Source organism: Larus michahellis, chromosome 10 (genome assembly GCF_964199755.1).
Source record: "Larus michahellis chromosome 10, bLarMic1.1, whole genome shotgun sequence".
NCBI lineage: Eukaryota > Metazoa > Chordata > Aves > Charadriiformes > Laridae > Larus > Larus michahellis.
The window spans coordinates 14,509,974-14,534,723 of record NC_133905.1 but is presented as its reverse complement, the minus strand read 5'-3'; the positions used below and the strand labels follow the sequence as shown (position 1 = coordinate 14,534,723).

Sequence of the window (24,750 nt, the reverse complement as noted above, 5' to 3'; positions counted from 1 at the left end):
AAGAAATTATTTTTGGGAGCACAGACCTGTCTGCATTCGTGCCATGTACATATTTTTCTCAGGAATGCTGGCTGTAGCGAGTGCTGGACACGCACCTTGCGCAAACCCGCGTACCCTGGACATTAAGCACTGCCCATGAAGTACCGGGGCGCGGGGTACGGCGTCTCGGCACAGGCGCAGCTCTGTGCGCTCTGTTTGGGCCTCGGTTGCTTCAGCGCCCCGTTATTTTTAGGCAACGGAAAGGCAACCCACGGACCCCGCTCAGGAACTGCTACCAGAAGCGCGGCCGGGGCGCGGCGCGGCCCCTTTAAGGCGCGGCGCGTCACCTGACCGCGGGCGGCACGTGGTGCCTCCGCCAACATGGCTGCGCCCGCAGCAGGCTGCGCTCGCCTGCCCCGCTGCTTTCTCCTCCTGCTGACGGGGCTGGCGGCGGCCGCGGCTCCCGACGGGGACTGTGGCTGCAGCGCCAGCCGGGCCGGCGGGGACGGGCGGCACGCGGCGGCGCGGCGGTACTCGGCGGCGGCGGGCGGCGGGCAGAGCGCCGGGCACAGGCCGGTGAGCGGCGGGGCGGTAGTTTCCTCCCCCCGCGAGGCGGGGGCCGAGCGTCGGGCGGGGCCGGGCAGCGTGGCCTCCTGCGGTGCTCGAGGGTGAACGGAGAGCCCCGAGCGGCCCTCTGTGTCTGGGGACTCGAATTCCAGCCGCTTCGCAGCCCTCGGCTGCGAGTGCTCCGGCGGGTCCTGCCTTGCTTTTTCCGCTCAGAAACCCCCCCGGGCCCTTCGTGTGCTCCTGAAGATGGAGGGAGGCCTGGGCCTGTGTCCTGGGGCCTTCCCTGTGTTCCCACCCGTGTGTGCCCCGACTGCTCCTCCCTGTGCAAAACTCAGATGTGATGAACCACTTCGAGGTGTTTTTCTTGGCTGGCTGTTTTGGCAGGCCTCCCCACACCCTCACCTGGCTAGCATCGGGAATATGTGTGCCCAAGTACATGCCCGAGTGGGGCTGTCCATTGCCAGGGAGGTGGTAGCTCGGTTAATGTTGTCCCTGACTTAGTGACTATCAGTATTACTGTGGCTCTGGTTTGCCCCCGTCACCTCTTTCCGGTCTATGTTGCTATCAATGGAATTGAAACAAGTGGTGTGTTGGGTCTCTTGGGTGTATTTCAGCAAAGCCATCATTTATGTATCCTGATCTAGATAGCCTTTCAGGTTCTCTTAATTTCTCTTTAATTGCCTATTCCTTTCTATTTCTGCTGCTCTTCTGAACTCTTATGACCTTGTCCAGAGGTGAGTGTGCCTTCTTGATGAAGGCAGCGCTTCATGTGGGCTGATGTGCTATGATGGCACCTACTGCGATACTGAGACTTTTTGTGTTGTTGGAGACAAAATGCCTCACTGGATGAGACAGCTTCAGTTATTAGAAACGTGATAGCCGTTTCATTTCATAAAAGGTGCTAGTAACCTTTGGCAGACAAAATCATATCACAGCAGACTTAAATCTTGCTCTTGTGCAAGATGACTTGCGAACAGTTAAAATGTGAGGAGCTGCCTCTCTAGTTGCCTCTTGGTGTTGTAACACTGGGAAGCTGTGTCAGCTTGGGGACAGCCTGGCAGACATTTAGAAGGTAAAGGGAAGGATGCACAGTGGTAATTATGGCTTTACTATTGCAGGCTGCACTTAAGAAATTTGACTATATTTATAGAGTTTGAATTAAATAATCTGTAGGGCACTTGGGGACTATGTCACTGATCTACATTTCATGTAACAAATTTCAGCATTTCACTGTGAGTCTCGCTGTAGGGTGAAAAAATCACTTGACTCTACCTTATGCAAGGCATCTGGCAACTTCAACAGCAGATAATGAAAACAAATTGCTGCTGGATTTTAAGCTATGTTCACAACATAACTTGTTTATGCTTAGCTAGAAAACATTTTTACCAAAAGGGAAATGAGGGAAAAATTGGCTTTTACCTCAACCACAACTGAGATGAATTATTTCCACTACATCTTTAGAAATGGGGACCCAGTACTTCAGTGGGTCTGCTCTACGTTACCGTAATACTTTCAATGTAAGTGTAATCATAGGCAAATATGGTCCCTGTTGTTGAAGTTGAGTTTCAAGGGCAATGAGCTGCATGCACTAGCTAAGTAACATTGTAAAGATGCAGGCAATTATTGTTGCACGCTCTACCTAATAGGGTAAATGATGTGTCTGTCAGTCTGTGCTGTTGGATTTCTGCCTCCACAGTTCAACGTTGATATTTATTAGAGATTAGTTTCTCTGTGTTAGCTACCTGTATTTTAAAACTGGATGTTAAAGCTGCTTAATTAACTGTATAAATGTGGTTTCTGGATGTGATGTCTATGGAGAAAATGTGTTCTTCTTAGTGCTGTATTCCACCATTTTCAGCTGGAGAGTGCTGTCAGACCTCTGAGCCTTGCAGCCTCTGATGTGGTGTTATCGTGAAGCTGTCAAAGGAAGGTCCTGTTTCCAAACAGGAGGTGGAGCTGTGAAATGAGCCTTGGTGTGGAATGAATATTTGGTGTCAGCGTTGGACACAACATTGGTGGACCTGCCAGAGGTCTCAGGTCTCACTGTGTGAGGGGGCTGTAAAAGCAGCAGGTTTATAAGGAAGCCTTTGGACGTTCCCAGCTGAACATACCCTGGCTACCTATTGAGATTTTTCAGGGTTTGGAAATGAATGCTGGGCTGCAAAGCGAGAGTTAATTCTTCACATGCTTTTAGACGGCAGCTCACTAGTGAACTCTGAATCTTGCTTTGAAGACTGCTTCAAGGAGGTTTTTTTAGCTACAGTGGATTGGAAAGAGATTGGAAGGAAGTGGTGCAATATTGTACCACGTTGTCATTCCCTAAGTCCTAAAAAATGTAAGCAAATTTATCCTGAAGCCCTTTTATGGATTCAGTTAAAGGCAATCTAAGTGCTCAGATTCTTTTTAGTGGAGGAAAAAGTTATGAGGATGCAGCTAGCTTCAAATGTGGTTAGTTCAAAGGAAAAGTATTTGTAGTACTTCTTACAGGCCTTTTGCAAGTTGTGTGAATTTTAAGTGCTGCTGGGAGAGATCCAAGCAAAAGGAGAGATCTATAGTGGAGAAGAAACAATGAAATTGGATATGTAAGATTATGTCAAATACTCCAAGTTCTCATAAGAATAGGGAGAGGTGCTGGACAGCTGATGTGAACTTATTTTCTGATCATTTGGTATGTTATAACTAGATAAATAACAGTAAACTCCAGAAGCTGGAAGGTAACTAATGATTCTTTTTGTTTTTCTGGTGTGTGACTCATTGTGGGCATCCAGATATGCTGTTCTGGTAGAAGCATCCAACTTTATGAAGAGAATCTTGTAAAGTAAGAAAAAAAACCCCAAAAATTCCAACTATAGAAGAATCAAGGCCCTGTAATCTAGACTGTCCTGCAAAATGGCTATATATACAAAGTCCAAAGTTCATGTTTGGTTCTGTGAACTGGCCTCTTCCTTTAAATAGTGTTACATCAGTTCACATTTTTTACAACCCTATCTCTGGATTTTTGGCTATTTTCAATACACATATTGTACACTGTGTTATTCCACTACATGTATATGGAATTTTGTTTCAACTCTTGTACATCTAAAACCCAGGCTGCTTTTTCGGTCAGAAATTAAACTATGCTTCTGGAGTAGTGTTAGAAGTGTGCTACTCTGGAAACTCTGTCTCAGTGAATATCTCTGTTATTAGACTTGCATTTTCTGCGTACCAAGCGTCAGGATCGTGCAAAATAAAATAAATGCTGCGCTTAGAACTGGCTTTGCTCCTTTTAGGTTCTGTCACTGGTGTATCTGCTGTAATTCCTTGTACAAGTAGTGTGTGATCACGGATCACTGCCAGGGTATGCAGGTGCAGGATGACATGCCAGATCACTTTCCACGGGGGGGTGCCTGTGTCAGTGCTGGCTGGCTTTCTGGGGGCTCACCCACTCACAAGTCTCTGACTGTTGCCAGAGGAGGAATGAGGAGGCTGAATTCAATGTGAAGGTAGCTCAGGAATATTGAAAAGAAAGGAGAGGGACTCTTCTTCCCCAATTCTTTCATCTGTTGGTAATCAGCTGGGTGTAACATCTTGGCAAGGTAGCTCTTGGGTAGCCAGCCCTTGACACGTCCTGCCCATTGGGAAGTTTTTCTGCAGCCTGAGTTGTCATTCTCCATTCCAGCACAAGCTTCTGAGTAGGCATCGTGGATCCTCGTGTTTTTTCGGTGAGGAGTGTGTTGCTCAATCTATGGTCTTTAGAGGGCTCCCAGGAAACATCTGATGAGGCACGAAAAGACCTCTGGGGCCCCTGTCTTCCTGAAAAGAGCCCACTAAAGCTGAAAGAAAATGTGTTTTGTTTCTCTGGAAACTGACTGAGGCCTTAAAGGGAAAACATCTTATTGAAAATAGTTAAAATATGGTTCTTCATTTACTTCTGAAGCTTGAGACTCTTGCCTGAGGCCAGTCTTCCAGAGGAGTGGAATACAACTGACTCGGAAGTCTGTCTCGTCTCTGGCACACAGAGCTGCAGGTGCTGTGCCTACCTGCCAGTGAGCAGCATGGTTGGTCGTAAAATGCTGCACGTGCCTGTTATTAAGTGAAAACCCATGTGTAGTTAGTAAGCAAACGAGCATAGGCTTGTCCACAAAAGAGCGCTTTACAGTTTCATAATCTCCAGATTCTTCATTGATGCATCAAGCCTTCCTAGGAATAGAGTGAAATGCCAAAATTCCTCATCTAAAAATGAGCAGAAAGGACTCTGCATTGTTTCTTGGCTATTTCTTGACTCTTAGGTACAGCAGGGGAACGTGTTTCTCCTCATTAGAGCACAAGCATTACCCTCAGTAAAAGTTCTCAATTACCCAGACCTCATGTAGAAAGAGCTGCAAATGGGGTTTTTATTCTCAATTTAAGTTCTGCTTGCTATTTCTTCCAAACAGGTGGTGATCAGGATGACACTGTTGCCATTTTGTTGTGCTGTTTTTGTTGGTGAAATGCTGCTCAAAGCAAAAATACCTCCAAAAATGAGGTGGGGGAGGAGTAAGACCGATAAGAGAATTTTCAGTCTTTCATTCTCATAATCTTTTGGGTGGTTTTCTCCGCAGATGGTCGCTATTCCAGGAGGAGTGTTCACAATGGGCACTGATGAGCCTGAAATACAGCAAGACGGAGAATGGCCTGCTAGAAGAGTCCACGTCAACAGTTTCTACATGGATCAGTATGAGGTCAGCAATGAGGAGTTTGAGAGATTTGTGAATTCTACTGGATACATTACTGAGGTAAGGCGGAAAGGCATACAGTCTCCTGTCAGCTTTCTTTGTGATGGCAAAATCCCTGTTAAAAACTCTAGGTTTTTTTTTTCTTTTTAAGGACATCACAATACTTGCTTGGGATTTGCACAGTATAATGTTTCTGCTGTACACAGTGGAGAGATGAAATTGTTTTCCCTTGCTGCCCAGGGGTTTGAAAAGGGCTTTAAATGTATACTGTTACATTTAGTAAGTGTCTTGATATCTGAAATAATTATCTTCCCTTCAGCATGGCTGAGGCAGACTGGGTGAGGCTGACAGATTGCTGAAGATGTCTGTGCAGGGTTTTTTGGGTTTTGTTTGTTTGGTTTGGGTTTTTTGACCTTTGGGTCCCAGGACATCTTTGTACCAGCACAACTGTGTTGTTAGATTTTCCTTATTTTGGAGGAACAGGGGAGAAAGGATTTTAAAAAACCATGATAGCTGAGGACTCTGCAGGCTAGTTCAGCACAGCTACTTGCTAATGAGCTGAGTGACAGAAAGCCCTGCTGTCTAAAGAAGATATAATAGCAAGTATAATAATAGTTTTGTGCATGTTAGTGGGAACAATGGACTAGGAAAGAATATGTTAAGGTTCTTCCAAGAAAGAAGCTACCTGTGCCTGAGGCTCTGATCTTTCCTGACAGTTGACTGTTCCTACGCAACTTTTATAAAACCCTGACAGGCCTTTTAGGCAAATAAAAGCTTCCTAATGATCAGGTCTCAAAGGAGGCACTCTGCTGAATTTACTTGATAAACTGGTTCTCATTTGGAAGACAGGATCCTTCTGGGTGGAAGAAGGGCTGCTTTTATCTATAGCACAATTTCTGTTTTTAAGTTCTTAGCTCAATAATTATGAAAAAAGGTTGCTTAACAACTTTGAGTTTGAACAGGGCTTACTTGTTGCAAACAGCTCCTGAAAGGAGCGCGTGTGCTGTGGCATTTGACAGTAGCACGGCATCAGTTGGAGTCTGTTTCAGACAGGCTTCATGGCTCAGTCGGATGCTCCACTTACCCTTTCTCCCTTCCCGCCTCACATGGGGCCCCCTTTTACGCTGGATTTGGAAAAATAAACTCAGAGTTAGAGTAAACAGCACTGATTCTGCAGGGTTTTTTTTAGGATGCAGCTGAGCTGTTTTTTGTGTATTTAAATAATGTCCACATTACTTACTGCGGGTAAACAGAGCCAACCTACTGCTTGGTTTTCTTTTATTAAGGACTAGACTGAACTCCAGCGGCAATTGAAACCTGAAAGTAAAGAGAAAGCTGAAGGAAAAAAAATCTCCAGATGTACAGCTATCTTGTTGAACCAAAAGTGTTTTTTTTAAACAAACTTCAAAAAAAAAAAAAGCCCTTGATGGAGGTTGTCAGACTGAAATCTAGCGTCCTTCAGGTGATAAACCTGTTTGGGTTTTTCAGATTGGGCAGGAGAGAAAAAATAATTTTTTTTTGTTCTTTTTCCTTTCTGAAACTGAATGTATGAAGATTACAGTCATGTGCTAAAAGTTCTTGCAGTTTGCGTGGTGAATGGGATCCCTCTTTCAAACAGTGCTTCTTGAAGAGTTGTGAGCATGCAGAAGCAGCTCAGGGTGATCATTCTCAGTCTTTGAATGCCTATAATAAAATGAAGAGATTGAGAAGGGCAAATGTGTTGAATTCCGATAACATGTTTTGACTTCCCTAGTGGTATATCCATGCACTTAGTTTACCAAGGGAAAAAACTTCTATGTGGGTATTGTATACTGGGATTCATTGAAATTATTTCTAGTTTTTGTTTCTTTTGGCTTTATCTAATGCTAGATATGATGATTGGGTTACTTTAAACTCTTCTATTGTTGTTGTAACAGCACTTTAAAACATGGTGCTAGTGATGATGGAGCAGCAGTAAGTGACAAGGCTGAAGTCTTTTATTGTGATTCCCAAAGGAAAAACAAGAGAAATGAAATATGCCCTTGAATGTTAGATTGACTGTACCATTTTAAAGCAGTTGGGACAATTGGAACTGCATTTTTAATTAACAGAAGTAAAAACATTTGCAGAAGCTCTATGAGCTGCCATCTGTCCAGTGGCTGTTGAAGAACGACATCCAGAGATAAAATGCCTTCTCTTCTGTTTCAAAATAGCTTCCTTGAAAGAGAACTCAAAATTACTATTGGAATTTCTTTATCCTTGATAAAATAAGGCTGTAAGCATGAGTGGCATTTTGAGACTAACATTCCTTTGATAATATGGTTGAATCTTTTGCTCTTTCTACAGGCAGAGAAATTTGGTGATTCCTTTGTGTTTGAGGGAATGCTGAGTGAAGAAGTGAAGGCTGACATCCACCAGGCAGTGAGTAACATAGCAGGGTAAAACTTACTTAGCAATCACTGGGGCGGATGTGTTAGCAATTACAGCAATAATATCTAAATTGTGGGATGTTCCCAAAGCTAGGTACAAAAAAATGGGGTTTATGGAGGAATGTTGGGTCTCAAATAATAGACTCCTCAAGTGTGGAGAATTCGCAGTCTATTCTCTAGTCTCTTTTTTTTTTTTTTAAACAAACAAGCAATTAAAAAAATCGGCTCCTGGTTAGCAAAAGTTAGTATCACCCCCTGCTTGTCTTTTTTAGCCTCCTAAATGAGAGAGATTTAAGACAGTAGTAAATGGTGCAGATATAAGGCTGTTTATTTGCCTTATGTGTAACACAGCGATGCTCTGGAAGTTCAGATGTCAGTAGTGGCTCTACTGAGTGATGTGCTGTGTAGGCAAAGAACAGGAGTGCTTCTGGCTCCCAGGGCATACGTACGTGTGACTGGCACGCTCTGCCAGTGCAGTCCTGTGTCCAAAGTGGGTAAATCCCGGATTTTACCGATTTAAGAAAATGAGGATAATCTGTGTATCTGATATGATAGCAATGCTTGCATGAGTGCTTTTTCTAGGTTAACTAGGGGCAAATATTCCAAAGAAGTGTCATCTCTATGGCAGACCTGAGTCTATAAGACTTCTTATTATGTTGTGAATGTTATACTGTCCCTCCTGCCTGTCTGTAGAAGATCCTGTATGCCTTGCTGGTTTTTCAGTTCCCTTCATCTTGCTAGGGCAGCATAGTGATGCTGGTAGGTGCAGAGCTCATTAAACTAGATCTGATCCAGTTTTCCTGTTGACTCGAAGTGAATATTGGTTTAAAAATAACCAAAAGTTCAGTAGTGAAGCTTTGCTGCCCCCCCCCTCCTTTTTCTGTTGTGAATGTTTTGCTGAGCCTTTCTTAGGCTTCATTTACCTCCTCCTTAACCTTAACAGGGCACTTAATCTGCTTACTATCAGGAGTGGTAAAGATTATGTCTTGTCATCTCCTGGATGAATTTATCTGCTTTGAGCAGAAGTTTGGACAAGATGACCTCCTGAGGTCCCTTCCCATCAGAATTATCCTCAATTCTGATGAACATGCTGCGTTTCCAGATCTCTTGTCCCATGCCTTTAAAAAGGCCTTAGAAATGAAGCATTCTGATGTGCATAGTGTGGTTATTTTGGGGAGTGTGTGGTTTCAAGTTGCATATAGTCTGTATGGGAATTTCTTTGCTTTTCTGTTTAATTTTCTTTTGGATCAGCGAAGCTAACTTGTCTCATTCTGCAACTGCTTGAATCAACACAGGGAAGCAGGATGTACACAAGGCAGGGATGAGGCAGTAGCAGGACTGAAACGGCATCTTTTGGAAATAGTTCAGTTAAATGTAAGTAAGTGAAACTTCACCTACAGAGGAGCACAACTTTTTCTTGCCACCCTTTGATGCTAGGTAAGCAAAGAGAGAGGTGAGACAGTCTGAGATGAAATTATTTCTTTTAGTTAGTAGCAAGGTTTTACTTGTGTGCGCCATTTGATCCAAGGTACTACTTCAGGAGTTTGGAGGATTATTATTAGGACAAACAACTGAGAATATCTGGAGCTTTAGTATTTAGTAATTTAATTTTCTCCAAAATATTTTATCACACAAAGACTTTTTCTTCCACATGCATGGTGCAGTAACTTAGAGTAGTGAATATTCATTGTTCTCTATAAATGATGCTCTCATCATCAGGGGTGAGGGGAGAAGCCTTTTTATCTTCAAGGTACAGACTGATAGATGGGAGGTTTCAAGAAGCCCTATGTGAATGTGTGCTGTGAATGACTAGCAAAAAACGTGGGGTTTTGTTTCCTACTGCAAGGAAAGGATGATTACAAGAATAGTTTGTTGTCTTTTAATTCGTGACTAACATTTGTGTACTGTGAGATATAAGACTAAATTGGACTTCCCAAATGCTAGCATAACTGATGCTGAAGGTAGAATAAATGCAGATGTGCTCATCCCATCTTCACAACAGTCGATATTAGAGAAATACTTCTTCCTTCCCTAGCTCTGTGATGCAAAAATCCCTAAATCAGGGTCTCTGTTTTAAAACAAACAAACAAACCCTAAGAATGCTGGTGTAAGCTCAGTCTTGGCTATTTGTATAAACACATACAGAGTGTTGGGAGCCACTTTCCTGGGTGTGTCAGCCAAATTTTAAAGTGTTGGCTGTAACACTAACAGAACACGTATTATGCCAGAGAGCTGGAATAGAGCCCAAACTGGTCTTTTTGGCTGCTTCTTCATGAAGGCTTTCTGTATTTGTTAAAAGTAAACCTTAGGAAACTGTCGTTTTGCCATGTTTTCAGTATTTATTTGGTTGTTTTGTGAGTTGCTAGCATGCAGAGTATTGTTGAAATAGACACAAAGAAAGATTGTACTAATTATTTTGGCAAATTGATCTGGAGAATAGTGACTGCCTTTTAGTTTGGCATTTCTTAACTTCATGCTGATGCTGTGGACAAACTTATGTTCTAAAACATGGTAATATTGTGAGGAGGTGAAAAAGAAACTAGAAGCTGCTTTTCTTCCTCCTGTCTGCCTGCCCCCTCACCAGCCATGTACCATGAAATCCAGCTTTTAGCAAGGAACTTCTGTCTGCAAGGAGAAGGTGTCAGAAGGCAGCTCAGTGGTACAGCTGGCAAGAGAACTCTAATGTCTGAAAATACAGCTTAAAATTTTGTGTGTATGTGCTTCCGCCTCTCAAAACTGTCTTTTTGTAGTTCTAGGCTTTAAGGGTTCCACAAAAGCAAATTCTTTCTAGGGATCTGCAAGCTTAAATTAAACAATAGAAAATAAAACCTAGCTTCTTGTTACATTGACCAAATGTTTAAATTCTGCTAGTGTCTGCTGGGGAAAAATGATGAAAGGAATCTAATACAATTCAATTACTGTAAAAAAAAAAAAAAAAAAAAAAAAAAAAAACCCAAAAAAACCCCCCAAAAAAACCAAACCCACTTCTTAAAACTTGTCTACTGCAGTGTAACTGTTCAAATGTAATCCAAAAAAGTATAAATTGCATGATGTTGGTTTGCATCAGCAGATTGTAATGATCAGCAACAGGGAAGACTAAGGCTTTTTTCTCAATGTATACCTTAGTCAACTAATATTTTAGCTTGTGGTATGTACCTTCTGGAATCATAGCTATCACCACGAAAAGCAGAAATAAGACATAAACAGTGGTATGTTATTGGTGCTGAAAATCCCACCAAATGGATGGGAGAAAGGGCTGTATTCTTACTTTGCCTTAGTGGCTCAGGCATGCTGTGATAAGGTTTTTCTCCAGGGGTGCGAAAGGCAAATGTGAACATAGGGCAAGAGCAATAGGAATGTGTATTTTGGAAGTAGTATTTCATACGCAGTGAAAGAACTGGGGAAAGGTGGAAGTGAAGACATTGAAGTAAATGGTATGTAACAGCTCCTGTAAGTAACAAGGTGCATGGGACTGTTGGGGAGTATGTAGGGGTTTTGCTCTATTTGGCCACTTTGGCTTCTCCAGTTCTTAAACCAGACAAATTTGTCATAGGCCCTCAAAGGAGGCAGACAGCTAAATGAGAACAGAGGTGGGGCTGGTGAAAGCTAATGCGGGAGCAAACCAGCTGAGCACGTAGAATAATTGTTGGAGCTTTGGGTGTGTGTTTCCTGGAGGTGAGGTGGTCTCCTAGATAGCCACTGCTACAGGAATGTGGGTTGGACTGAACCCTCCTCTGGAAGGGAAGCAGAAAAAAGGGGTGTAGCAGCCAATAATTGAATTGTTCTAGATTTCTGGGAACTTGAGTTTTAGTTTTGGCCTCTAAATTTGTGGTGGTAACATGGCAGAGAGCAAAAATTTAGCACTGTAACAGATGAGGGTGTTACTGATGGAATTGGCAAGGACTTTTTCAAATAAAAAAAGGATTTTCTAGGGCAAGGGTGGAAGGTCCTTTGAAACCAAAAGGTTTTGTGTGGGCTTAACAAGTTTTGATAGCTTCACATGTTAAAATCAGTTCTCAGACTTGCAGATTAAAACCAGCTGCTAATTACTGCATCTATTACAGCTATTAAGTTATGGCCTTTCTTGGGTACTTGGCCTTCAGTTTCTATGTCATAGATAAAACACAACCTAGAATTGCCAATAGCTTGGCACTTGGAGATTATTTTTTTTTCTTCTCTTTTGAGAGAATTTGTGGAAATGGAAAAAGCTCAAAATTTAGAGATTTTGACACTATTATTTTATGATTAAACTGTTTTCCTGCTCTTTTATCTCCCTGACTGAGTTAAGGAGGAAGCAGGGAGGGGGAAATGCATGCCCAGTGCTATTATTCCATGGCATTGTAAAATGCCATTTATATGGCATTTTAATGTATCCTAGAGCAAAAAGCATGGGGATTGTGCCTGTGAAATGAGAAGGTACTGAGGCGTGCTCGCCAGTGAGGGGATTTGAGAGCTTTTGCAAATAACTGCAAGAGTTTCACTTGCTGTGCAGCTACCATGAAAAAGGTAAACAGGATAGCACTTACCGAGTCTGCAGTACAGCGTAAGTCAGATTTGCTCACTGGAGAGTAGCGGGAACATTTTTATTCTTGGCTTGTGCACGATAGCAAAATTAATTTTTGCGTCTAGGCCAGATAAATTCTGCAATGAAGAGACCAAAAGCATAAAAATCTGGATATTTCATTTGTCTTTAGGAGGTATTGAATTTTTGGTCTGAGAATGGAATGAAATCAGTTCACTGGCAGACTGAAGCAAATACTATTAAGGAGTTTGGGTCTGTCTAGAACTGTTAGATGCTACTTTCATCCCTGTTTGTATGGAAACCTCTGCGGTGGTCCTGAGCTGTGCAATTTCCCTATTTATAGCAGTGCCTCTAGCCTGTATCTCCAAGGGCATAGTCCCATTCTAAATCCAGTGAAACCATGAGGCATTTCGAATGAGTATTTCAGATCAATACTGAAAGGAACAATGTTTGCAGGCCGGATAGCAGTGCTAGTGTTTGCAGCAGTTACTGTGGACAGTGTGCAATAATAACTTGCTTATTTGTGGCTTGAGGGGAGAGCAGGTGGGTTATTGTATAGCTTATCTGATACTGCTAAAATGTCAACATACATAGGATTCATAAGCAGAAGTTGACAAATACACTTATTGTTACTTTAAGGGTAAATTTCATCTCTATGGCACTTGACTTTCGCTTTTTCAGAGGCCTTTCAGAGAGGAAACTGAAATCAAAGAGGTGGGTGAGCCTATTTCTTGTAGTCCCCAACGCTTCAGATAATCCCTGTAAGGAGTAGGGGAGATGGAGCTGTTGAACTGTTAACCTGTATATTATGCTGTACTCCCACCTTTGGGATAAAGAATGACGTGGAGGAAGCATCTCTCATTGGGAATTGCCAGTAATATCGGTCCATATTTATCAGTATAAACTACAACTTTAAAGCAGGCATTGCTTGTGCCTCAGGCTGTAGATATATCCGTGCACGCCTCATTTTCTTAAAACTCATATTCATTTGGGTATTGGAAAAAATGACTAGCTTGAGTGCAGATTTAGATGTTGGCTGAAAAAAAAGGCTTCCAGAGATGGAAATCACCAGGACTATCAGTTCCTCAAAAGAAGCTTCTTTGGATTCCAAAACTTGCACTTAATGAATCTTACTGGATTTTAGCATCAAATATCTTTGGTTCTTTTTCTTGGAGGATTGACATAGCTGTGAAGTATTACACTCTTTGAATGAGATTCAATGACCTTTCCTTATGCAAAGGAAAAGGTCCCTTCGTAAAAGTATAGTGCTAGCTTCCAATTAAGTCTGAAATCTTTTCTCTAACTGATGACTTAAAATATATTTATTTTTACTCTATAAAGCTGCTGCCTTTCCTTTTTGTGGCACTGCAATTTCGAAGTACTTTAAAATATTGTGACTTAACTCAAGGGAAACAATACCAATGTTCAGTATTAAACAAAACCCCTTACTGCTTTCATTTCTGAGCTAATGAGGGAGGCTAGAAACCTTAGAAAATAAGAATGAAAATAGTTTCTTCTCTAATTAGAACTTTTGGGGACCTGGGACTTTTAATTGATATAATAAATAGTATGGGACTTGCAGCAGCACTGCAGAAGCTGGCAACTTCAAGTATTAGCTATCTTCTGGAAAAAATACTCAACTGTCTACTTCTAAGCTGCTTCAGTGTGCTTAATTACTGATTTGGTGGAGAGTTTGACAATCATGTTTCAGTTCAGTTTATGTACATAATTATGGAAGGTTTGTTCTTCTCTGCAGAGTATTTTCAAGTACAAATATGAATTATAGCTGCGTATGTAGATCATGGCTCCCTTATGCAGCTACTATGACAACCTTGATAACTGGCGAGGAGAGATCTATTCTTTCCCTTGCGCCGTGAAGTGGTATTCGCATCCACACTATTTACATTGCAATGTCTCCCTGACTCCCTTACAGCTGGTTCAACTTAAACACAAGCCTGTTGCTATAGAGATGATGTACTGCATGGAAATAGGTCATGTTCATGCCTTTTTTGGTGTACCGATGAAAAGGAGAAGCAGAGCTGCAGAAGGTGAACAGGGAGTGTGCATCTGCCCGAGGGCCTTTCCTTGTGTTTGGAAAATGGCTTGAAAATCGAGTGGGACCACTCCATGGCTCCGGCTTGTTTCAGACTGTCCCTCATGGTGCGATTTGTTCTGAATCTGCAGAGCTGAATCAGAGGAGGGCTAGCCTTTGTCTCTGCCCTCCGCTGGTTTCTTCCTCTGACCCAGAGCAGGACTTCATGAAGGTGGTGGCAGCAGCCAGCCAAAATGCTGTGTGGGTATGTGTCTCCTGAGAACTGGGCTGTGCCGATGCAGCAGCCCGGAATAGCTGCTCCTTGCTGATGTCTGGGAATGCTGAATAGCCATCCCAGCGCTTGGCTGATCTGTTCATAGCCATGGTCAGGCAGGTGGAGGTTAATGTTACCTGATGACTACTGTGCCCAGCTCTGGGGCCTCCAACATCAGAAGGACATGGACCCGTTGGAGCGGGGCCAGAGGAGGCCACGGAGATGCTGGGAGGGCTGGAGCCCCTCTGCTGGGAGGACAGGCTGAGAGAGTTCGGGGGGTTCAGCCCGGAGAAGAGAAGGCTCTGCGGAGACCTTCAAGCCCCTTCCAGCCCTTAAAGGGGCTCCAGGAAAGCTGGGGAGGGACTCGGGATCAGGGAGGGGAGCCACGGGACAAGGGGGAATGGTTTTAAACTGGAAGAGGGGAGATTGAGATTGGATATAAAGAAGTTCTTTGCTGTGAGGGTGGTGAACCCCTGGCCCGGGTTGCCCAGAGAAGCTGTGGCTGCCCCATCCCTGGAGGGGTTCAAGGCCAGGTTGGACGGGGCTTGGAGCAGCCTGGTCTGGTGGGAGGTGTCCCTGCCCAGGGCAGGGGGTGGCACTGGATGATCTTCAAGGTCCCTTCCAACCCAAACCACTCTGTGATGCTATGACCAGCAGTGACTGGCAGGCGGAGCGGAGGGAAGGAGGCGCTGTAGTGATGCGCTTGGGAGCTGCGTGTGGATGGTGGGAGGAGATCTCTGCCCTGAATCTGTGTGAGGGAGGACATTTCTGAGGGTTGGTGGGAAGGTACGCTCATGCTACTTAAAAAAAAAAAATAGGTGTAAAGTTACTTGTGACCAAGACCCCACTTAATGTGATTTCTTTGTGGTTTTTGAGGGGAAAATGACAGTGGTTCAGCTGTTGCACAGTAATTATTTTTATTTCTTAAACTCCCTGCCCTACTAAAAATGTTCTATTTTCTATCTGCCTTTTTCTTCAGTAGTCCATTAATCAGCTGTTCAGGGTTTAGGACATGACTTAAAGAAGGAAAAATTGACAGAGATTTATGTCTATCTGCCTTACATGGATAAAATAAAACCTCATCCAAAAATTCTGTTCTTTGCTGAATATCTATTTTTGTTTCTCACATCTTACTGATGCTAGCGATTGGTATATGCTTCATAACTTCCTGCTTCCAGCCTGTACGCATATTCCCTTTGCAGCCAAGAGGATGCTCTTGTGAATTTAAGATGTACAGTGCTTAACACAATCTGATTCAAAAAAGTGGTAACCTATTAAGTCAGCCTCTGAAACTGAAGAGTGCGTATCGTTAAGAACTCACTGCTTAATAAATGATTCTTGAAGTGTTTTCCAGACTTAGACTACTTTTCACTCAGAAAATCTCTTTTCAGATTTTCAGATTCCTAAGTTGCTAAAGTTCTTACTCTGCAATAACTCTTGCTTCTTCCAGATGTTTACCTTGACCTAGTGTTTGCAGGCCTTATATAAAAATAGCATTATAATGCTGTAGCACACTACAAAAAAAGATTTATTTGGTGCTACGTGTCTGGACAACAGCATGAATTTCTCATCATTTTATGGGCCTGACTTAAGGTTAAAATCTACAGCTTTGTTATTTCAAGTGACTTGCTGCATGTTAGAAATGGAATTAGAGCCAAGATTAGCTACTCAGTTGAGTTTATTTTTGGTAATTCTTCTAATATATAAATGTGAATCGAATTTAAAATCTGGAGCTGACGTGGGGGGTTGTGTTTATCTAACACGGCCAGTGCCATGTCAAACGCAAGACCAATACGAATGTTTTCACCGTTATTGGCTGGGGTTTGGGTTCTTTTTCGTGTGTGTGTTTTTAAGGGCATTCCCCTATTGCTCTTGCAGCACCCGTAATGGTGTAATGCTGATGATGAAACTCTCTTTCCTGATGTTTACCCTCCCCTTCATCTTTTCTATGTATATTTAGGAAGGAATTTTCTTCAAGATAATTGTAAAGTAGTCTAAAAATCTTGAAATCACCAGTTAATGGAGCAATTAGAGTTAGGATATCCCAGCCTACTTTGAAAAGAAAATTGAATACTTAAAACTTTGAATTTTAAGCAGGCTGATAGTGGGAGTATAGGCTTCAGTTCTGCAAATTGCTTCATTTGAGTGGAAAACTTGTAGGTCGAAGTTAACTGTTAGTGTGTCTTCCCAGTGTCATGTCGTGTTCTCTTTTCCTCACAGCGCTACGGGTCTGTGATACGCAGAACAGTGAGTTCTTAAAGCTTAATCCTGGAGCAGAGAGCTGGATAATCCAAGTTTTCAACTGGATCAGACCAAAACAAGCATCGAGCTTCTCTGCCTCTGAAATGGGCTTTGCTCCTAGAGCTGCATTTCCTTACGTGTGGAGGCAGTTGTGGAACGCTCGCAGAGCAGTTACGTTTAACAGATTCCGTTAGAAGTGATAGGCTGTGCTGGAAGGAGTTAAACAAAATGAAGGAGATGTTGTCCTCTAATTCAGTATCTCTTCAAGATCTACTCAGCAGCATATGCTGCTATTTTTACAAAATGAATCTGTTGCCAGTCTACAGAGCACATGTTTTGGAGTGAAGCATGAGAACGCTAAGCGTTATGAAAGTAACTAAGCTCATTAGTGGCAAGGGAGGGCTTTGCTGTATTAACTGTGATGTTGTAATATCTCTGTCTAATTAGCTCTTCTACTAATTAGATTTAGAGCAATTAAAAGCTTTAAAGACTTTTGAGAAGTTTTTTGAAAGGACTGTAAATTTCAGGTACATGACTTTCTCTTTTGGAAGGAGCATCTTGGTGTGTGCTCACTGGTTCAGTGTCTGACTTAGATTAGTTTCCAATTAATTATTGAAGGCTGCACGTAGTCTATCACTGTTATCGCTGTCCTAGTACTATATGTGTAACTTCTCTAAAGATCTGGGTGTTCTGCAAAGATTGGCAGCCATTTGGTGTTCAGTTCAGTGGAGCCAGAAACAAAGACATGCACACGTAGTGCTCTCATGTGGAGAGATTATATTTTTCTTGGTTTAAAATAAACCATTTTGATTGAAAGCATCTGCTTTTTCTTTTGCATAACAAAAATGTTTTCCAAAATTAAAGTCTTCTAAAGCGTAAGTCTCTGCAGTCTCCTGCAGAGATTTTTATCCAAAACCCAGCAGTTTAATTTACAAAAATGTGTTATGCTTAAAACTATCATGATGAAGTCTTACTCATGATCTTTCAGGTTCATGGAGAACCTTTACCAAGTAGTACTGCGGTGCTCTTCTTTTCCTTAAAGAGCCATGAAATTCTAACTTGGGATTTCTGTCCTATCTTCAGTATAGATTAAAGGTTAAAGCTCAAAATATACAAAGAATTGGTTAAATCGAACCACTTTTAAGCCTATTGATTGCAGTATCTGTTTAGGAGCTTAGTCATTCTGAGGCTTTAGTGCTACGAGAGTTGAGTATCTCTCTGAATGAAGACCCCACCTTTAGGTTTGAATGCTCAGTAAGAGAGCTGTAGTTTCTAGAAAGAGATCAAATACTTCTCATGCTTTTTTGAAAAGGGTAAGGGCTCCAGTTGTGGGGAGAATGTTGTTAGGTTTGTTAGATACTGAGCCAGAATTACATGGTTGGTGTTGTTGATTTATGTGCTTATCATGCTGGGGGGATCATAAAGCAGGATCTTTAAGAAATGTGATTATTTTAGTAGTATGCCTGAAGGGTCCCGTTTAGATGGAGAGCACATGGACAGAACGTCTCAGTCATCAGCAAGGTGCTGAGAGCATCTTTACTTCTCTTGTACTTAACACCAATGTCTGCACTCACTTGGGAAGAGGGAGCACCAGAATGTGAATGGCTTCCCAGCCTGGAGCAATCCTGCAGCAAGTTTAGAGATTCCAGCGCTTTTGCGGAGAGCTCGCAAAGAGCTGTGGGCTCTTCAGCTGAGCTTACACCAACAACTCTGCAGCTTTAGGCCAGGATTGCTATTGATTTAGAGTGAACCCCTAGGTGAGGTACCCAGATGTAAGCTTTAGGCTAAATCTGTATGTGATGATGGGAGAAGAGTGAAAGCGGTCATAGGAGCTGTTGTAGCGAAGATTGATCATATGCTTTAAAAACAAGATAATATGTCTATACATAGTAGCGGCATTTCTATTCCTTAGGCACTGCAGTTTATTTTCCTACTGAAACATTCAAATGAGGGATCTGATGTGTAATTTGGACCAGAGTTTTTCTTAACAACTTATGTTTGTCACAGATAACTTTTTCTCTCGCACACATGTAATTACTTACTAAGTGCTCATCACTATTGAAGGATGCAGCTTCCCCCTAGAAGTTGCTGTTAATATTGTTTGACTGCATTGATGCTCTGTCTCCCATGTACCAGCTTTCAGTGACTCTTATTTTGGACTTTGCTGCGGAGGATTTGGTGAGTCAAAGGATAATGCTCTTGGCACAGTTCCTACCTGTGTGTGTAACACTTCACAAAGTTGGTTTGGCAGCATGATGTAGAGAAATAAATATTCTACTTCTTCCCTTTGCCATCTCTCGAGTGGGGAAAGCTGAGGGGCAGTAGAGAAGGCAGAAGCTGCTGAAGGTTGTTCTACAGCTACCATTAGAGTAGCACCTGGATCTCCTAATGTCGGAGCTAACCAGCTGGTAGACTTGTTTAACTCCTAAAGCATTGGAGGCTTATTTACTTTGATTTTTGTTCCTTATGGAAATTATCTCTGTAATAGGAGTATTTTGGAAGCAAGCACTCAAGCTGATGGAAAAAACACTACTGGTGGTTAGCATAAGTTCTTTTTTGCCTCAATTTTCTGAAAGGACCTACTATTAAGATAAGTATTTCTCAGTGAATGTGAACCGGAATAGAATAGTTAAATGTGCTGTGCACTGACCTTCTCAGCTTTGAAGCAAGCTTAATGGAAGAAATCCTTTATGATTGTATTCTGGGAATAATTCCTTGGCGTTGCAGAATCAAATTTGAGGCTTTTGGTTAGAGGGAAGTACTGGATGTCTGCATTGTTGCAGCATATTTTGTCTGCGTGGTGTTGCTCAGCAAACCAACTGGAAAAGAAAAAAAAAAGGCTTCACTTAACTTCTGTGGCTCTTCTGTCTCCACCTTCTGGAAGCTGATAGCAAATAATTTAATATCAGCTTACTGAGTTAATTAACTGGAAAGCAAATGTATTTCAAGATGTGTGTTTTGACCCTAGTTAAAAGTTGTCATTAGGATTTTGTTTCAGTTATTCCAAAACACTGAGTCTAAGGAGCAAATAATTGGGATGAAAATTCTCTTTAAGACAAAACTGTTTTTTTTTTTTTTTTTATTATCTCTGCAGTGTGTGTCAGACTGAAGTCAGGTAGGAGGTCAGCTGGTTTGACTGTACTCTGGGCATACTGTTGTAAAAGAATTGAGTAAAACTGTGATGCTCCAGATGACCTCCTCCAACCATTACCACCTGAATGTTCTTGGCATACTCTTTCAGAGGCGAAGAGCTATAATTAAGAATTTCTGAGAGGACAGTGTGGACCACCACAGGTAGTTTGCTGAAGGCTCTGCCTTCAAAGAGAATAAACTGTGCCTTGTACCTGGCTTTCAGGTGGGAAAATGTAGAAGGGAAGGAGAGGCAGCCAGAGGGCAGTGCTTCAGAAAAGTATGTCCAGGGTTTGGTCTCCTTCTCGCTTGTTTTTAGGTGGTATTTTCGTTGTGCTGTTCCCTGGCCAGCAGTATTGTAATGTGGATCAAATGATCATCTTTGTTCATTAGAGATGATTTGGAATGTAATAGGTCAATTGGCTGCAGGCAGAGCCATGAGCTGTGAGTGAAAGCTTTGTAGCCTGTAACCTTTGTAACCACCACGTGTGGTGGTTTTTCAGAATAGTCTTTAGCTGGGAATTCAGGTCGTCTTCCCTGGCCGTTCTTGTCCCTTTTCAGGTCGCAGCTGCTCCCTGGTGGTTGCCTGTGAAGGGAGCCAACTGGAAGCACCCTGAGGGTCCTGACTCTAATATCTCCAACAGGTAAGCCATAAATAACCATTCAGTTATAATACACAGTGCTTGTAAATATACCTCTAAACTTAGACCAGGAATGGAGGTGCAAGAAAGGGTTTTTAATTAGTAACCTGATTGCTGTTGCTTCTGTACTACTTTCACATTTTCTACTGCATTGTGTGGTCATATGGTCAATGGTATAATAGTATTTCAAAAGGTTCTATAAGCACTTTCCACCCAGGGGAAAAGAGACCACACTGAAACGCGCCTCAGTGTGTTTTCTATTCACATTTATACATCGGCAGTGAGACAGAGTAGGTCTTTAGAGCATCATCAACTTTAGGACATTCAATCCAGATCTGGTTTTGGAGAGGAAGACTAAATACTAGCTGCATGCGTACTCTAGGAGTCCATGTAGTGTGTTCTCCATCTGGGATTTGGAGCCCTATCTCTTTGGCAGCAGATGACTGAAGGCTGTTGTGCTGTTTAATGTATTCTGACTTTGTAGGCTGATTATTGTTGAAAATCAGTTGTGTCTTTGTTATCTAGAAGCTCTAAATGCATTGGAAATCTGTGGTTTTTTTCTTAGCCTATAGTTAGTGCCATGCTTTGCTAGCATGAAACCTTGAAACTTGCTGATCCATGTCTTTACACAATCTCAGTTCAGAAGTGGAATGAATTTTATGCCTAGGAAATCAAAAGGCTTTGTCTTTCTCAGGTGCTTTTTGTGGATATGGCAGAACTAGCCCTGGGTTGCACATATTGAAAGCCATTGTTGTGGTTGGCTATATTACTGTATGCTTATCTAGATGTGACTGTCTTCATTTCTTTTTCTCTTGCAGGCAGGTGGCAGTGAAGTTGGCATTACCTGCTTAAGTTGAAGTTTCAAAAATGCTGTTTGAAGTAAAGTCAGACTCTCTAGCCTAGATCTAGTAGATGATGGCATGGTTTTGAGTCCTCTGAGGACAGGGCTATGTTAGTGTAACATCATCTGATGGCTGAACTGCTCAGTAGCAAGTCCATTGTCTGTTCTCCAAGGGCAATGAAAGAATTATCTGAGGCAAAAATAGAGATAATATCAGGAGGTGTTGTTAGGGGGAGACAGAGAAATTTAGGTCACAGCCAGCAGATAAGAGTTGTAAACCTGCCATGTAAATCTAGTTGTGTAGAAGTATAGCACAAACCTAACCTAGTCCAACTGCTAGTGAGCTTGCCAGGTGGAAGTAGCCTAATGGACCAGGAGGCGTACGCTGGCTTGGTAAATGAGGCAGGAAGGACCTCCGCGTCTGTCTTCTGGATCAGAACCCTCAGCTCTTGAAATATCTTGGTCTGTTAGAGGCTTGGATGGGGAGGATCCTTGTGACAAGAATGACTAGCCATTGTTTCTGTTTTTTTTCTGAAAAAAGAGGCCACGATTGTAAGGGCAATCCTGGAACCAAACCTGTGTAAACTGGACTGCTTGAAACACCGAAGGAGAAGTACTTTTTTGTTAAATTTCTGCAGTTCACTGTTTCCTGGGTTGGGTGCTGCAAAAGATGGTGTTGCTAGGAGTAAGGGCTCTTTCTCATCTCACCTCTCCCTCAAAAACCCCACAACTGACCGCAAAGAGTGCACAGGGAAGTGAAGAGCATACGCCATTAGATTGCAATGTAAAATTTCCTATGGAGAATCTTGGCTTCTTGTTAAGATACTGTTACACTTTGGGTCCCTGAGCACCTACGATTCCACATTAGCCAGTGTATTGGTGGTTCTTCACTGGCTCCTGGCTGCAGCAGGTTTCTGAGGGGAGACTGTGAGAAAGCACAAACTACAAATGTCTTTAACTGTATAGAGCTGTACATAAAAGAGTGGTGAGACAAACAATTATTTTTTTTCCTCTTGTATTTCCCATGCAGCATCTACTAGTAGCTTGCTGTCTTTCTTTAAATAACTTCTTTTCTATAAAAGTAATCTGATAGCTTGTCCGGTCGTAACTGAACTGTGAATCTCCTCAGAGCCCTTTGTGGCCATCTCTTAAAAGAGTTTCAGCAAGTGCTTGTGCTATATAGCTGTGAGATTGCCTGGTTCTGCTGATGAGCTTGTCCTATTTATTTTGTTCCTCAGAATGGATCATCCAGTTCTTCATGTTTCCTGGAATGACGCTGTGGCATTCTGCACATGGGCAGGGAAACGATTACCAACGGAGGCTGAATGGGAATACAGCTGCCGAGGGGGCCTTGAGAATAGGTACCTGTCACAAATGTGTCCCTGATAAATGTTTAAAACTGGTATTGACGAGATAAGGAAGAGTTGTGTGGGTTTTTATTACTCTCAATGTCTTCTGTGCACCTCTGTGGTAAATATAACACTGAATTACTCTGAACAGGTTCCTTTACGTAAGTGAATTTCCCTGAATCCCTAAATGGTGTATTGTCATCTGAACTCTGTAGTGGGAGGAGAACGCGGAGAGCCCAAGAGCAGGGGAGATGTGACAAAATGCCAAGACCCAGGACTGCTGCTGTTGCAGGAGATGAAAGGCATCATGAAGGACCTTAGTGCCAAGGCCAAACAAATTGTGAAAGAGCTTAAGAAGTAAATAACTCCATCACTGCACAGCAACTGTAGGGCCACTGGATCTACCTGTTACCTGACTGGGCCTGGGGAGGAGGGGAAGCCAAGGGGAATAACAGGCTTGTGTTTTCTCCGTCCTGTGTTCTGGACTACATGCTGCACAGGGCAGTGCGGCCTTTCCCTCCTCCGTGTACAAACTGTCCTCCTAGAACCCTTGCTCTCCTTGAAAACCTGCTAGAGGTTCGTGCAAATGGAACTGGAATACAAACAGTTCTCTGGGGTAAGGTGGGGAGGAAGGGGAATTTGAGGAATTTGTGTGCTGTCTCTTTTTTTTTTTTAATTAAAAAAAAAAAGTATTTGCCAACTGTTCTTATGTGTGTCTTTTAATAGACTTTTCCCATGGGGCAACAAGCTTCAGCCAAAAGGTCAACATTATGCCAATATCTGGCAGGGAGTGTTCCCAACCACCAACACTGCAGAAGACGGATACAAAGGAACTGCACCTGTAAGTGTGTCCCAAAGTGAATTAATTATATGGAAATGAACTTAGTCATCTTAAAATTGAGATCTGCGTTCAACATAATGAACCAGGACTGGTTTCCATTCTGATACTCTTTCACCTTTAGGTTTTTAAAGTTACAGTATATTTCACTGCAGGCTTGAGTATTACCAAGGGACACTTTTGAAAAGCTAATTGAAAAGTAATGATTACTTTCATTTAAACTTTTAGTTCCTCTTAACTGACCTCTTTTCCCCCTTTCCAGTCAGTTTATAGTCAGATGCTGAAATCCTGCTTGCACTTTTGACATTGCAATTTTTTGAACTTTTGTTTTTTGGGTAGTTGTTCTCAAGGCACAGAAATTGTGCAATAGTTTAAAAGAAATGAAACTTCCCTTTTTGGAAAGATTGAGTCTGTCTAGTGTGGCAAGCAATGGAGTGAATTTTAAGTGCAACCAAGGGTGTGAATGAGGTATTAAATGGTAGTTAAAGCAAGTCCAAAAAGTTTCATCATCAGAGAAGTCTGCATGTGCAAGAGTTGACAGCCACCCTTGCTCTTCGTGGATGGGAAGGGGAATCAAAGTTTTAAGCATGGGTATAGAGGTCAGATCACTAATGCCATGTGCAGGTCTGTGTCTGTTGGTCCAGCAGTGCCTCTCTTTAGAGAATCAACCTCCAAAACCAACGAGAAGATGCTACATGCCATAGTGGGAATGTGGTGCTAAGCACATGAAGGATGATAATAGTTCATTATTTCATTCTGGTTTATTTAAATGGAGTATGTTAAAGTGTTACGGTTCAGCGCTACTAATGTGGTGTCTGCTTCTGAGATATGAAGGTAGAAGCTCCTAGGAGAGACAGATGCACCTTCGGCAGACTGGTCTTCAGGATTAAAAATTGTATTTCATGTCGAGTGGCTTAGAGAACTGGCACTTGTGTTATATATCTTGTATAGGTCACTGCATTTCCTCCCAATGGGTATGGCTTGTACAACATGGTAGGAAATGCCTGGGAATGGACGTCTGACTGGTGGACTGTTCATCATTCACCAGATGAAGTTCACAACCCTGTAAGTATTTTATTGGCATGACGTAAAGTATAGCATTCCCTCTTGCTACTCTGATGTGGTTGCTGTTTGAAAACCTACTGTTTGCTCCCCTCTGCTGTGTCTGGGGTGGGATGGGCTGTGTTCTGGTGAATTAGGAAGTATCACACCAGAGATCATCAACACTGGAATTG

At 42.4% G+C, this 24,750-nt stretch overlaps 1 protein-coding gene across 1 annotated transcript in view; it reads left to right on the top strand.

Moving 5' to 3' along the window:
- Positions 1-340: 340 nt before the first annotated feature.
- Positions 341-24,750, top strand: part of SUMF1 (sulfatase modifying factor 1) — a 39,255-nt gene continuing 14,845 nt past the window's right edge. The window contains exons 1-7 of the mRNA XM_074602715.1: positions 341-555; positions 5,127-5,300; positions 7,566-7,640; positions 20,408-20,490; positions 22,567-22,689; positions 23,404-23,518; positions 24,467-24,580. Of these exons, the coding sequence (XP_074458816.1) occupies positions 361-555; positions 5,127-5,300; positions 7,566-7,640; positions 20,408-20,490; positions 22,567-22,689; positions 23,404-23,518; positions 24,467-24,580 (879 nt within the window). The 5' untranslated portion in view covers positions 341-360. The remainder of the gene's footprint in view (positions 556-5,126; positions 5,301-7,565; positions 7,641-20,407; positions 20,491-22,566; positions 22,690-23,403; positions 23,519-24,466; positions 24,581-24,750) is intronic.